At 48.3% G+C, this 15,498-nt stretch overlaps 1 protein-coding gene across 1 annotated transcript in view; it reads left to right on the top strand.

Moving 5' to 3' along the window:
- Window positions 1-15,498, top strand: part of SPTBN5 (spectrin beta, non-erythrocytic 5) — a 1,780,873-nt gene that overhangs the window by 388,408 nt on the left and 1,376,967 nt on the right. Inside the window, exons 19-20 of the mRNA XM_069208774.1 lie at window positions 3,343-3,630; window positions 4,477-4,717. Of these exons, the coding sequence (XP_069064875.1) occupies window positions 3,343-3,630; window positions 4,477-4,717 (529 nt within the window). The remainder of the gene's footprint in view (window positions 1-3,342; window positions 3,631-4,476; window positions 4,718-15,498) is intronic.

The raw sequence follows: 15,498 nt of genomic DNA, 5'->3' as shown, positions 1-15,498 counted from the left end.
TATCCGTATGTTATTCCGACGGGACCGGGCCACGAATAGTTTTTCAGTGGCAGTATTTGTAGTATCCTCCACCTCCTAAATGTGTGATTCAGTGGTTGAAATATGTTTCTCCTGTTTTGAAATTTTGCAAGTGCCATGGCCATGGTATTGACGCGTTCTGTCAAGCTACCTAATTTATGGTCAATTGAAGTCAGGCTTTATTGCATCTGACGGAGAAGGTCCTTTAAGTGTGGTGTGGCCTCTGTTTGGTCAGCAGACATCGTTCTAGGCGCTCTCTTCACGTCATAGTTCAGTTTGGCTTGCTTATGTTCAGCCCTACCTATTCCGCCAGTGGGCAAAGCACCAGGGTAGAAGTTGTGTAGGCCCAGAGGTCACACCGAAGGGGAGGCACTACAATTCCCCACACCGAACAGGTACACCAAAGGTTCCAATAGCTGCTAGAGAAATAGAACAGTACTTTGTGGCAGCTGCGTAGGGTGATCAGCGAAGCCGAAGGAGTGTCGCACAATCAGAGGCGACAGATGGAATGAGAAGCATGCCACCGCTACCGGGGCCAGGTACACACAATGAGGTAAAATGCAACAGGCCGGGATGAAATGGCATAGTGCTGAGCTCCATTAGATCACAGGCGAGGGGGAGACAGGTAAGTCGAGTAAAATTGTATCTGAGCCCCACTAGTAGTTGATGAAGCTCCTCTAGGCACTAGTGTCAAAGGCCATGATCCCGCTCACTGCAGTAGATCCACACCAGTTGGCCCAAGCGGGATGCAGACTTAAGGGGCTGATAATGTGTGGGGCCAATGCCGCCACCCCAGGTATCTGTAATGACCCACGAGGCCAGGAATGATTGACTGTAGTCCTCCATTCAAGGTGTGGACTGTGCTTTCCTTTCATGACTTAGGAGAGCCACGTGGACACCAGCATGGGTGCCGCCAGGCAAGACCCCTCCAACACCCCTCTGGCCACCCACCCGGCCCCACAGGAAATATCGATGTCAGTGCCACCCCACCAGGTCCCCACCCCTCCAGGGGTGTCAGGAGATCTGTCATCAGACCAGAAGCCAGCCTCATCCACGGCTTGGTCCAGGGCGCCCAAGGCTCAAGCAGCATCACAATGTCCGTGTCCCAGATCGGCTTCCGCAATCTTGAACAGGCGTCAGGGGCAATCAGCGCTGGGCCCACCTGCTGTCACACAGCCCTCTATGTAGCTGCAAGCCTCTCCCCTGCTGTCGTGGTTCCCCCAATGCTGCAGTCCACATCTGCGTGGGCCACCTCAGGAGGGCCTCAGCAAGCATGTCACCAGGCCTAGCAAGGCAGGAAGTAGCGCAGAGGAGCCCCAGGCATGAGGATGGCCCAACTTTGGATGGGGGTTTCATGACAGGTGAGGGTCGTTGCAGAGGGCACATAGATGCGAAAGTCGTCTTTAGGGTGGTGGTGTCAATGGATTATTGTGCCCTGCGCAGGGAGCCTCACAACGGTGTGACCATCATGTTGCTACACACTCAAGCGCCCCCAACTGCATCAAATGCTTGTGTCAAAGAAACTCTCCTCACAGGTCCTTCGGAGCCGTAATTGTTTATTGGCATAATAAAGTCAGTAGTCTGTGAGTTTCAGAGTCAAACGGGAGTTCCACTTGCAATGGTCAGTAATGCTCAATAAGATCATGTTTATACCCAACTGTAGTGTTAGTCACGTGGTAAATTCTTACATTGAGCACAGCTGAGGTGATGAGAACGAGATAGAGCAGCTTTAAAAAAAATGTTGGTGTTTTTTACTGTAAGTGATTTTTTCCTAAGCAAGCTCATTCTGTCTTGTCACTCGTTTGAGCTAAAATTGCAGAACAGATCAACTTACTGTGGGCAGTGTGACCCCAAGTAAGAAAACATGGCAGAAGAAAGTTACAGTTTTGCTTATATGAGCAACTGCATTTCAAGTTTTTATGCTAGCAACTGGGTCTTTCTCAAGCTTTTTAGTTTCTGTTTCAATATAGCTTTGTTTTATTTCACTATTCACTTCAGACTGGTATGTCCCTTGAGGTGGTGCTGTCAATACATATGTAAAGGAATTCTGATGGTCAACAAGGTACAAGCTCCTCTATTTTCCTTTTATTTGTGTCACATTCCTTATGATGGAGGACATATTGCCACATCTCTACAATTTCTGTTTTGATGATTACAGTATTAGATATCCATCAAAGCCTATGACTTTCAGCTAATGCTGTCCACTAACATGACCTGCTTTTTGCCTATTCACCTCTATGCATCAATCATCATAATTATCATATTTCCTCCAAGACTAGCCTTCATTACGAAGTGGCTGGTAACTGGTGCAATATTTATCGCACTCCATAAAAATCCAACTCCACTAGGTCAGAATTTATCAGGTGTGATAAATAAGACCTAATTATGAGTTATTCCCGAATAATGGAAAGTAATATGTAGATGTTGGTGCTTACCACACCAAAATCCGCATGTCCCGGTATTTAGAAGGTATTTTCCTCCCATAACATTTATCCAGAGGTGCTATTTACATTGCAGTATCCATAATTCTGAAATGTGCAGTAGCAGAAGCTATCGGACAGTCATAATGAGGCCCTAAATATTCTACTCTGTTCTACATTGGCAAGGCCAATTAGTAAAAGCATGAAATACAGACAAAAGCAGCCAAGCATCTGTTCAGTCTCTGAATGCATGACCCGCCCCTTTTGGTCTCAGTTTAAGGCATAGCAAATTCAAACATGCGTTACCTGCGAAGCACTCAACAAGACTGGGTCCATAACCTTCAGGACAGACCCTCCAGGTCTACTCCAGCCTGATACTTCACATTGGTCACCTCTGAACTTCCAGCTTTGTGTACACATTCTCCATGCAACCACCAGGCAGACACCCCTGCTTAGTGCATACACCGTTTGTATAGAACTCCGCCAAACACCTGAAACATCTTTTTGACTAGCCAGCACTTTATACTGTAAATCTTAAGCTCAGCATCGTATTCCTATTCTTCCATTCTCATTGTCTCCACCATTTCCTTATTCACATTCCTGCTCTCTCACACCAGCAAACATACAGAATACAGACGCTGTGTCTCTAAAATTAAGAATTATAGGGCCTGATTCTAACTTTGGAGGACGGTGTTAAACCGTCCCACAAGTGGCGGATATACCACCTACCGTATTACGAGTTCCATAGGATATAATGGACTCGTAATACGGTAGGTGGTAAATCCGCCACTTTTGGGACGGTTTAACACCGTCCTCCAAAGTTAGAATCAGGCCCATAGTCTTCATCTGTGGCTTGGTGCTGCTTGCTCAGACTTACTGAATTACTTGTGTTGTTGTTTGCTAGGATCGGGAACACCAACCCTGCAGAGAGCTTGGCCATCAAGAAGCAAGTAGAGGAAATGGAGAGGCTTCTGGCCAAACTGAAGGAACAGGCAGCAGAGAAGAAACGAAACCTGCAGATAGCACAAGACCACCAGACCTTTCTGCAGGAGAATCGCAAGCTCCTGCTCTGGGTGGATGGTATGAAGGAAAAACTGACTAGTGACGAAATGGGTTCAGATGTGGCCTCCACTGAGCAACTCATCAAGGAGCACCATTACCTGCTGAAGGAAATAGATTGTGTGAAGGACAGGTGAGTCATACATACTAGGACTCAGACCAAAGTGCCTTCAATATGGGTTCAGCGGATTTTGGTGCATGGATTCTGTAAGGCTAGAATTCATGTTGATAGTTGGTATCCCTAAACCAAAATCAAATCCAGGGATTATAAGTTTTCCATACAGAGTGGTAAATAGCGACACCCATTATGAGATTCTGGCCCTTTTTTGTGAGGTGTTCCCTGAATCCAGGGAGACAAGAGGCTGAATTTTTCCAGCTGCTCAGAGCAGGAGTAAAGTATCTTGGGGTGTGTAGGGTAATGGGGTGAGGTTCAGAGCAGCCTCCTACTGTCCTGCTGCATGGGTTGTAAAGGGGCCAGGCCTGTGCTGCTGCCCACTGGCCCTGTCCCTGCATCCTGGAATGGTCTTCAGACCCAGAATTACCAAGTCCAGAGTTTGTGGACCTGAAAATTCTGGACCTAAAAACTTAGCATTGCAGGTGGCAGAATTTCACCTAGAGTTATTTTGCCCCTCTTAAATCAGGTCTGAGTGATTATAAATAGTGAAGCTAGTAGCACAAAGGGTGAGATCTGTAAAAAGGGAATTTCTCACACGTCATCTCTAAAATGTGCTTATCGTATCAATCTAGGATTACATCTCGCTCTCTTTTGTTCCCTCTCTGAACAAATTCAAGTTTTCAGTTCTTTTACGTTGACCTCAATACCCTGAAAAAGAGCAAATTGACCTCATTGTGGTTGAACATTTTGCCAGCATTGTAAGTTTGATAAAGGGTACCAGATATGTTGTTCTCCTTGAATGGGATAAGCATGCAGTGTGTTGCAATTTCCATGGATATTCCTAATGCCTTTTGTCACTAACAGGTATAAGCAGCTGCATGAGATGGGTAAGAAGGTATCTGATGGAAAACCAAGCTGTGCCCCAGAGGTGCAGGACTCGCTGACTAAGCTTTCACGAGACACTGGAGAGCTTGGTGACTTGTGGACTCAGCGGAAGAAGAAGCTAGAGGAAGGTCTGGAGCTTCAGAAGTTCCTCAGGGAAGCAGATCGTATTAACGCAGCCCTATCCAGCCATGAGGCTTTCCTCAGGGTGGAAGTCCCAACGGTAAGAATCTCAATGTGCAATGTGGTATTCTCACTTCTATCAAGATTATGATCACTTCTTATCAATAAACTTGCTGCCTAGAAGTTCTCCCTTGATGTACATAGGGGAATCATTGTAATGCAAGACTTTAAGCCCTATTACAGTAACCTGATAGATAAAAAAAAGTAGCCGGGTCTGGCTGCCATGCACGAATAAATGTGAATTAATGTAGTTTTAATTTCGCTAGTTTGATAGAATTGCCAAAAGGCACTTTTTTGTTTGTGAAACAAAGGTTTACTAGTACCATTAGATACATATAAACATTTCAGAATTATAAAATTTCCCAAAAAAGATACATATGATTATGCACAATGAAATACTACATTAAAAATAGATTCACAAACAGATCAAAAACTTCTTTTAGCTAAAGTGCAGAGTTATGAAAAGAAAGGCCCTTGATTATCACTTTCTACTAACAAATGAAAGGGACTGGTGGGAATTAATTGTTCCAGATTTTATTCAACAACAAGGTAGAAAGGACATTTTTGGGCCTCTGATTTAAAAACTGATCTGTTTCACAATGTTTTATTTCTTTCCAATTTAGTAACATTTAAATCCACAAATCCATTTCAATCAGGTAGGTCATTGCACATAAAGCATTAAGCAGTTTTTAATACAAAAGTGTGCTAAAACCTATGCCTTAAATATTCCAGCATGACATGAATCTAGAGAAAATCAACTGTGCATTTCAGCTATGGTCTGAAACACTAAGGCTCAGTCTCCCTTAGTTCTGCTAGTCTTTTTATAAGTATAATATACTGGAACAAAGAAAAATGTGTTAACAAGCTGCAGACAGCATGGAAATAACATAATTTGTAGATCTTAACTAAAGAGAAACAGCTGTAATGAGGAGAAACGGGAAGGGGAGGAGGCCAGAATTACAATATTCTCATTCATATGTTACTCCAATTATGCATTGTCATAAAATTCCAAAACATGGTATGCATAGCAAAAGTTTGCTATTTGAATTTGAAGTATAACTTCTCTCTTGAAGTTAGGCTAGATGACTCTTCTAAACAACATGTAGCTTGTTCTTCCAGTTAGACTGAAACATGTTTTCTTGCCATTACTGTTCTTATAAACCATGTTCCTTTGCATGAAGTCTGCAAGTCAAATGATTAAATATAATAAATATTTTCATAGGTCTGAAAAGTAATCTTGTGATCAAATTCTTTTAAAGTTTGTATTCCAAATCTATGAAACTGTAGTACAGTTTAAGCATAAGTCATTGAGGTAACAATTTGTAATTTTACACACCCAACAGTTGTCATTATTACTTGAGTATAATTTCTGCATTTTTGCTTAGTACCAGTATTATCTCCACCACAGCCTCCGTTGTGCCAGTTTAAGAGTAACACTCTAGCCTCATTTGTAATAAGATCATCATTTATCCAGTATTGGATCTTTCATAAATTCACATGGTTGAATCATCCCCGTCGTCGAAGTGGGAGTCCCACTGTATCCTAAAAAGCAGTAATTAAAAATTTCCATGGGCTATAATACTAGCAGAACTTAAACATATACCCTATCCATGTCCTGTTATAAAAAGAACCAAACTTGACACATGCCCATTCAGGCACCAGCACCCTCTAGAATATACCCCAAAGAGGCTCATTCCCTCAGATTTTCTACCACACGTAGTGTGAAGGGGGTCTCCCTGAGCTCTGCTCAGTTTATTCATCTCAAATCAGCTCTTTACTTTATATGATGTCGGATACTTCCAGGAAAGGCCTTTTTCACCCTTGTAAGACCTGTGGCATGAAAAGGCTACATATGGATGATCCACATAAAGACTGTTTATATTGCCTGCATCCTAAACATCAGTTAAAAGACTGCAAGATATGCTGCACCTTCTCTGCTAAGACCCTGAGAGACAGAGAAGGAAGATTGTTAATTTGGTAACAGGCAAAACCCTGTACTTGAGGTGAGGAGAGTGATCCAGGAAGGCCTCATAAAAGGTCTTATTATACTAATCAAAGACATTATTATGAGCCATTACATCACCCAAGAGACACTGTACAAATGCCTGCCTCCTTAATTCAAGATTTGCAATCTATGTTAAAGGATTACAAGAGGAGGTTTCCAACTGCAGCTGAGGCTCAGCCACCTCTAGCTTCCTCTCCTGCTACACCAAGGAGTTTACCTCTGCCTCCAGCAACTCCCAAGCTTACACCTAAGTCAGCAAGAGCCGCCCCTCTCAGAGAGGATTGTAGGAAAATGCCACTGTTGGCATGGTTACCCCTCACGTTTTACCTAGTCTTAATGCCAACTTTGATTGAAAGTGTGCTGGGACCCTGCTAACCAGGCCCCAGCACCAGTGTTCATTCCCTAAAAACCGTACCTTTGTTTCCACAATTGGCACAGGCCTTGCACATAGTTAAGTCCCTTGTAAATGGTACCCCTGGTACCAAGGGCACTGTGACCAGGGACAGTCTCTAAGGGCTGCAGCATGTATTATGCCACCCTGGAGACCCCTCACTCAACACATGCAGCCTGTGTGTGCTGGTGGGGAGAAAGACTAAGTTGACATGGCATTATCCTCAGAGTGCCATGCCCACAAACCACTGCCTGTGGCTTTAGTAAGTCCCCCCTCTAGCAGGCCTTACAGCCCTAATGAAAAGTGCACTATACCACAGGTGAGGGCATAGCTGCATGAGCACTATGCCCTACAGTGGCTAAGTCCATTCTTAGATATTGTAGGTGCAGTGTGGCTATATTGAGTATATGGTCTGGAAGTCTGCCTAAAACGAACTCCATAGTTCCATAATGGCTACACTTAATACTTAAATGCACACAGAGGGCATCTTAGAGATGCCCCCTGTATGTTAGCCTAACTGATAGTGTGAGACTGACCAGCCTGTGCCAGCCTGCCATATCCAGATGAGTTTCTGACCACATGGGGTGAGTGCCTTTGTTCACTCTGTGGTCAGAAACAAAGCCTGTCCTGGGTGGAGATGCTTCACACCACCCCCTGCAGGAACTGTAACACCTGGCGGTGATCCTCAAAGGCTCAAGCTTGGTGTTACAGTGCCCCAGGGCACTCCAGCCAGTGGAGATGCCCACCCCCCGAATGAGCCCCCACTTTTTGGCACAAGTCCAGAGGGATAACGAGAAAAACAAGGACGAGTCACCTCCTCAGCCAGGACCACCCCCTAAGTTGTCCAGAGCTGAAGTGGCCTCCTCCTTGAGAAATCCTCCATCTTGCTTTGGAGGATTAGGACCAATAGGGATAGGGATGTGCCCCCCTCCCCAGATGGAGTGGACACAAGGAGGGTGTAGCCACCCTCAGGGACAGTAGCCATTGGCTACTGCCCCCTGACCCTAACACACCCCTAAATTTAGTATTTAGGGGCGACCCTGAATCCAGCTCTTCAGATTCCTGATGACCTCAAGAAAGTAGAAGGACTGCTGAGCTGAGAACCCCCCAGAGAAGAGAAGGAGACAACAACTGACTCGGCCCCTGCCCTACCGGCCCGTCTCCTGCTTCAAAAAGCTGCAAAAGAAGAAGCAATGGGTTCTGCAGGACCAGCAACCCCTGATAAGCCTCCAGGGGACTGCCTTCATCATCGAGGACTAAGAAACTCCTGTGGACAGTGGATCTGTCCAACAAGAAGAAAGGAAACACCTTTAAAGGTCTCCCACCTCAATCCAGGATCGCAAGTCCAAACTCTTCTGATCCCGATGCCCCTGGCCCGTGTACAGAGGAACCAACTACCCAGAGAGGATCCCCAGGCGATTCCGACTTCGTGTGCATCTGGGGCTGACCTCTCCAGACCCCCACGAAGACGCTTGCAGAGGGAATGCCAAAGACCCCCATGACGGCGACTGCCCGGGACGAAGCTATCCGTCGCCTGGAGAAGCACTGCACCCGCAGCCCCCAGGCCCGAGAGAAACCGACTACCAGTGCAGCAACGACCAGCAGGCGGCCCTCACCCTTGCCCGGTCGGTGGCTTGCCCGAGAAGCCCCCCTTTGCCCTCCCTGCACCCCCGGGTCCCTCTATGGAGTTCTGCTGAGAACCCGATGCATGTTCACACACTGCACCTGACTGCCCCTGTGCTGCTGAGGGTGTGGTTCCTGTGCCCACTTGGGCCCCCCCCAGTGCTCCTTCAAACCCCCCTGCTCTGCCCTCCAACAACAGAGGTACTTACCTGCAAGCAGTCCGGAACCGGAGTACCCCCTGTGTCCACAGGCACCTGTTTGACCTCTGCACCTTTCCGGCCCTGTGTTGCTGGTGCTGGGTGTTTGCGGTTATCTTGAACCCACAACGGTGGGCTACCTACGCCCCAGAGACCGAACCCGTAAGTTTGTTACTTACCTAAAAAACTGTACTTTACTGACCTCCCCCAGGAACTGTTGAAAATTGCAGTGTCCACTTTTAAAATAGCTTTTTGCTATTTTAAAGAAAACTGTGTACATTGTTGATTCCATTCAAAGTTCCAACTATTACTATGCAAAGTACCTTTCATTTAATGTACTTACCTGCTAATTTTATCTTGTGGTTCTAGAAATAAATTAACAAAATATATTTTTCTATATAAAAACCTATTGGTCTGGAGTTAAGTCATTGAGTGTGTGTCTTCACTTATTGCTTGTGTGTGTACAACAAATGCTTAACACTACCCTCTGATAAGCCTAACTGCTTGACCACACTACAACAAATAGAGCATTAGTATTATCTACTATTGCCTCTGTCAAGCCTCTTGGGGAACCCCTGGACTCTGTGCACACTATGGCCCTCATTATGACATTGGCGGTAAATCCCACTTACCGCCATGCTGACTGCTGCCAACATACCACTGCCACGGCAGATATCTGCTAACCATATTATGACACACACACCAATCCGTCACTATTCAGCCACACACACAAATCCGCCAGCCCAGTAGTCAGTGATAAGTTGGCGGTAGCAAAACCCACACCGTTACGCCAACAGAACAACGCCCACAACATTATGACCCACGAATCACCACACCGGACATTCAATAGTGGTAAACCATTGGCAGTACATACCACTGTGCTCAAAATACACAAACACTAACAAAACAGCACCACATTGGACAATTCAAACTACACACACCTGACACCCATACACATACCACACCCACACACCCACAACACTATAAAACACACACCTACATTACCCATAACCCTTTACGAATAGTAATCATTGCCACCAGAGAGAGACAGCAAGAGCGCACACACAACCAGAGCCACATACCACCATCACCTATACACCACCCACGCACCTTACATCACACACCCCAACACATCACCCTACACAGCCTCACCCACACCACTCACACTACACCCATGGCACCACAACAACACCCCAGATTCTCTGAGGAGGAGTTAAGGGTCATGGTGGAGGAAATCATCCGAGTGGAGCCACAGCTATTTGGATCACAGGTGCAGCAGATATCCATTGCTAGGAAGATGGAGCTATGGCAGAGAATCGTAGACAGGGTCAACGCCGTGGCGCATCACCCCAGAACAAGGGATGACATCAGGAAGAGGTGGAACGACCTAAGGAGAAAGGTGCATTCCATTGTAACAAGACACCAGCTCGCAGTACAGAGGACTGGCGGTGGACCTCCACCTCCTCCCTCACAACTAACAACATGGGAGGAGCAGGTCTTGGCAATCATACATCCTGAGGGCCTGGCAGGAGTAGCAGGTGGACTGGACTCTGGTAAGTCAATTCCCTTTTACTATCACCCCCTACCTGCATGCCATCACATACCCCCACCCTCACCCTCACTCCCATCACTCCACCACTTCCCACACTCCCCACCATCACAACCCACTCATCCCAATGCCAAGCCCTGCATGCACTACCAATGCATGGACACCACCTCACAGCCCTGCATGAACACCAGTCACTAAAGCATGCACACTAGAGACAATCAGCCCACCAAATAACAACTCACACAAGGCAAAACTGCCAGAGCAATAACAACAATAGAGAGCAACCCACCATGCACAATATGTCACACACAGAAAAAATAACACTGCATTTATATCCCCACAGGTATCCCAGCCAATGTTACTGGAAAAGAGGTGCCAGCAACATCCAGTCCCGCCACAGAAGAGGCCCACAGTGATGACAGCAGCTCTGGTCACCTGGATCTGAATGGCCAACCTGGCCCATCAGGGACCTCCGGACAGTCGGTTACCCAGGCAGTCTCACACCACCACAGAGCCTCCCCCTCAGGAAACACCACCACAGCACCCACCCAGCGGGCCCATACCTCTGTCCCCAGGACACGTCAATCAGCAGTGTGTCCACCACTAAGGGACCCCAGGGCACCCCACAAACCCAAGACAATCAGTGACCTGGGGTCAGTGGCAGTGGGCACACGGTTCAGGGGACAGAGGCACAGGACAACAGGGAAGCTGGGAGGACTGCTGTGGGAGGACAGGCCCAGGGATCCAGCTCTCCAGGAGGCACTCACTGCGATCCTGGGAGCATACCAACATTCCCAGGACACGCTGGGCCAGATCCTGGACAAGATGCAGGAGAATATGCGGCTGCAGGAGGGACAGTACCTGGGGATCAGGGAGGACTTGAAGTCCATTAACATGACCCTAGTCTTCATTGCAGGGGTGCTGGCAGACATGGCAAACAGTATGAGGGAGGCAGTGGCACACCAGCGAGCCCCTGACACTAGCCAGACTAATGAACAGCTCTCCACCTCTGCTGCCACTAGTGGACAGGAGGCCCCACCACAGGACCAACAGGCCACAACACTACTCCCTCTGCAGAAGGAGAACCACCCCGCAAACATTCCCTGCGATCCAGGTGGAAGCCAGAGACTATTGCAAGACCCCTGTCAGGAAATAAGACTCTCCTGATTGTCAACCTCTGTCCCACACTGTCACCCTGTCCACCTTGAACTGCCATTGCTCCCCTTCCTGTGCCCTCTTGAACAATGCACCTGTGCTACAAATAGACTGTAACTATACCCTGGACTTTCCTCCATCATCACCCCAGCCCAATGCACTTGCCCCCTACTCCTTAGCACTGAAATAAACACCTTTTGAAAAATACAAGTATAGATTATGTCAAATGATGTAAGTGTGTATTCGTTTAACTTGCTTTAAACATTGAAATTCAACTGTACAGTAATGTTTACATTGTAAAGACCTGTAGTTGGCTGCAGTGAACACACCAGGTGTAATAGTGGGGCACCATCATCTGCCAAAAGAGATGCCAATGGGTACAGTGAGTGGGCATAGAAATAGGAATTCACAGCCTGCCAGTGACAATGTCACACATCAAACTGTCAATGAAATGTGAAATAACACTGTCTTACCTGTGTGTCATTGGAAGTGTTGATGAATGACTGCTCTTCTGTTGTCCACATCCTCATCCTCTGCCTCCTCATCTTCACAGTCCACAGGGTCCCCTGCTGCCACACGGCCATCTCCAGCCTCCTACTCCTGCAGAAAAGGCACAATGCGTCTCAAGGCAAGGTTGTGCAACATGCAGCATGCCACGATTATCTGGCAGACTTTCTTGGGTGAGTAGCACAGGGATCCACCTGTTAGATGGAGGCAACAAAACCTGGCCTTAAGGAGATCAAAGGTAAGTTCAATAATCCTTGTTCGCCCATGTGCCTCATTGTAACGTTCCTCAGCCCTTGTCCTGGGATTTCTCACAGGGGTCAGTAGCCATGATAGGTTTGGGTAACCTGAGTCACCTGCAGATATTGAGGGATAACTGTTAGCCACACACTAACCCTTATCGCCCACACCATACCCATACACCAACATCCACTGGGTGGGAACCAGCACTCACCTATTAGCCACACCCTGCGCCTCTGGAATTGGGCCATCACATTTGGGATGCTGCTATTCCTCAGGATGAAAGCATCATGCACCGAGCCTGGATACCTAGAATTGACTCTTTCGATTTCTGAAGATCTGTTCATTTCGCCAGGGTGTAACAAATGCAATATGTGTCCCATCAATCGCACCAGTGGTGTTGGGGTTATGTCCCATTGCATAGAAGTCAGCCTTCACTGTGGCCAAATCCTCCACCTGGGGAAAACAATGTAGCTGCACATGTGTTTAATCAGGGCACCCAACACTCAGGTCAGCACTATTGAGAACATTAGCTGTGACATTCCTGCTGCCATGCCCACTGTCACTTGGAAAGAACCTGTTGCCAAAAAATGGAGCACTGATAGCACTTGCACAAGAGGGGGGATCCCAGTGGGCTGACAGATAGCATATATCAGGTCAGGCTCCAATTGGGCACACAGCTCGGTGATTATGGCCCTGTCAAGTCTGTAGGTGAGGATAATGTGCCTGTCCTCCATTGTTGCCAAGTCCACAAGGGGTCTGTACATGGGGGATGTCTCCATCTCCTATTCAACCGCAGTAGTTGCAATCTATGGGGCAAAAGAGTGAGCAGCTGGTCATTATCTGTACATTGTAACCACTACAGTACAATGCATATTGTGATTGTTACAATATTTTGGTGGTATATGTCCAGAATGTGAAATTGTAAATTGTGACGCAGTTAGGATCCACGGCCCGCCCCCTTGCCCCCGAAATGGCGTCCGCCTGTCCTGTATGGAGGGACAGGTGGAAATGAGGTAATTCCACTGACGTTGTACCCCATTGCGGAAGGCGGTCGGGAACCGTAGTGCAACTTCTCATTGGTTATCATTGGGGTACAGGGGCCAATGGTGATGTATGCCGGCGGTGACGGTATGCACTGCCGCGGACGTCACCGCCATTTTCTATATGTTCACTCACTTGCTACCTGACCTTCAACAGGAGAGAACCTACACTGCAAGTGACGCTGTGACCCGAGTCTAGATCCTACCATGGCTCATGTGACTGGGGAAAGGGCCCCTGCCTTCACCTCGGTGGAGTTGGAGAGACTGGTGGATGGGGTCCTACCCCAGTACCGACTGCTGTATGGGTCTCCAGACCAACAGGTGAGTACACTGTGAGTACGATGCATAGGTCATGAATGCTTTGAGTGCTTTGTGTGAAGGCCTCGTGTGGGGGGGGTAGTGGATGGGCCTTGGGCAGCGTGCTGCATGTATGCTGGGGCATGTCTGTGTTAATGGGTATGGTAAGGGGTATGGTGGGCCATGAGTGTATGGCGTGCCATTGCCGAGGACGTGCAGACCCTGGGGGTCTACCGCAGGCGGAGCACCCACTGTCGCAAACAGTGGGAGGACCTTAGAAGCTGGGCACTCAAGACGGCAGAAGCCCAGCTGAGGATGGCCTCCCAACGAGGAAGAGGTGCCCGTTGAAACCTGACCCACCTGGTGGCCCACATACTGGCAGTGGCCTATCTGGAGCTGTATGGGTGCTTGGGGGCATCACAGTAGCAACAAGGGGGTGAGTACAGTGCCCTTCATTACTACTTACGCCTGGTGGGGTGGTATCCGGGTGGGGGATGTGGGCCTGCGGGTGCCCCTAGGCCAGGCCTGACATTGCAGAGTAGGCCATGTTGGGCAGGGTTCTGATGTGAAATTCCTCCAATCTAGTTAGTAGGCATCCACTACTGGGCCGGGTGTGCGGGTCCGAGGTATACTGTATTTGGCAGTACCTGTCCCTACCCATGGCCTGGTGACTAGCATTGTAACTGGTAGTGCATTGCCTAGTGAGTAGGGCTGTTCTCTGTGTGTGAGTGTGTACGCAAATGGTGGTGTTGGTGCCACCATTGACCAAGTGTATCCTTTGTTTCCACCCCCCTTTTTGTTTTGTCATCCTGTACTTATGTGCATTAGCATCATCTTGCGGAGGAGGTGAGGCACCAGTGACGGAGGGAGCTGCATCTCACAGGACCTGGAGGCAGAGTCCACCGACGCTGAGGGCACCAGTGGGACGGAGGTCGTGGGGAGCACCACGGCGGAGACAGGAGGGGACAGTTCAGACACGGATACCTCCTCTGATGAAGCTCCCTGGTTGTGGCAGACACATCTGTGACCACCCCAGCTACAGGTACAGCCGCTACCCCCGTACCAACACCTTCTCCCAGCAGCCCATCAGCGAGTTGCCCATGCCCGCTCACCCAGGAAAGTGGGCATCTCCTTCGCCCCAGGCACCTCAGGCCCTACCCCAGTTAGCCCTGCTGCCCGGAGTGAGGAGGCTATTGACCTCTTGAGATCCATCTCTGTTAGGCAGTCAACCATAGAGAATGCCAGCCAGGGGCTGGCAGCCCAAATGCAACAGACCAATGCATTTCTGGAGGGCATTCACACTGGCTTGGCAGCCCAACAGAGATTAATCCAGGCTCTGGCCTCCTCTCTGATGGCAGCCATTGTCCCTGTTTCCACCCTCCCCTCTCCAACTTCCTCTTCTCAGTCCCATTCCCTTCAACCTATCCCAAGCACACAGGCAGACGAGCATGCACACAGGACAACACACAAGAGTGGACATGGCAAATTCATCCCACAGGCACTCACACAAACACCATCCAGATGCAGACATACCAATATCCACTGCCTCCACTGTGGCCCCCCTCCTCCTCGTCCTCCACCTCTATCCCAGTTCCGTCTACACTCACACCTGCATGCACTACATCCTCATCAACTACCACCATCACCAGCACACCTATCAGAGCACACACCTCACTGGCAGTCACCACCTCCACATCCATGCACACATCCCCTGTGTCCTCTCCCACTTTGTCTGTGCCCCCTCCTCCCAAAGTACACAAAAGCAAGCACTCAGACACCCAACAGCCATTCACCTCACAACAGCATCCAACCCATGC

The sequence above is a fragment of the Pleurodeles waltl genome, chromosome 9, assembly GCF_031143425.1.
Source record: "Pleurodeles waltl isolate 20211129_DDA chromosome 9, aPleWal1.hap1.20221129, whole genome shotgun sequence".
Taxonomy (NCBI): domain Eukaryota; kingdom Metazoa; phylum Chordata; class Amphibia; order Caudata; family Salamandridae; genus Pleurodeles; species Pleurodeles waltl.
Note: the sequence above shows the minus strand (reverse complement) of the source record. Positions and strands in the feature narration are given on the sequence as shown.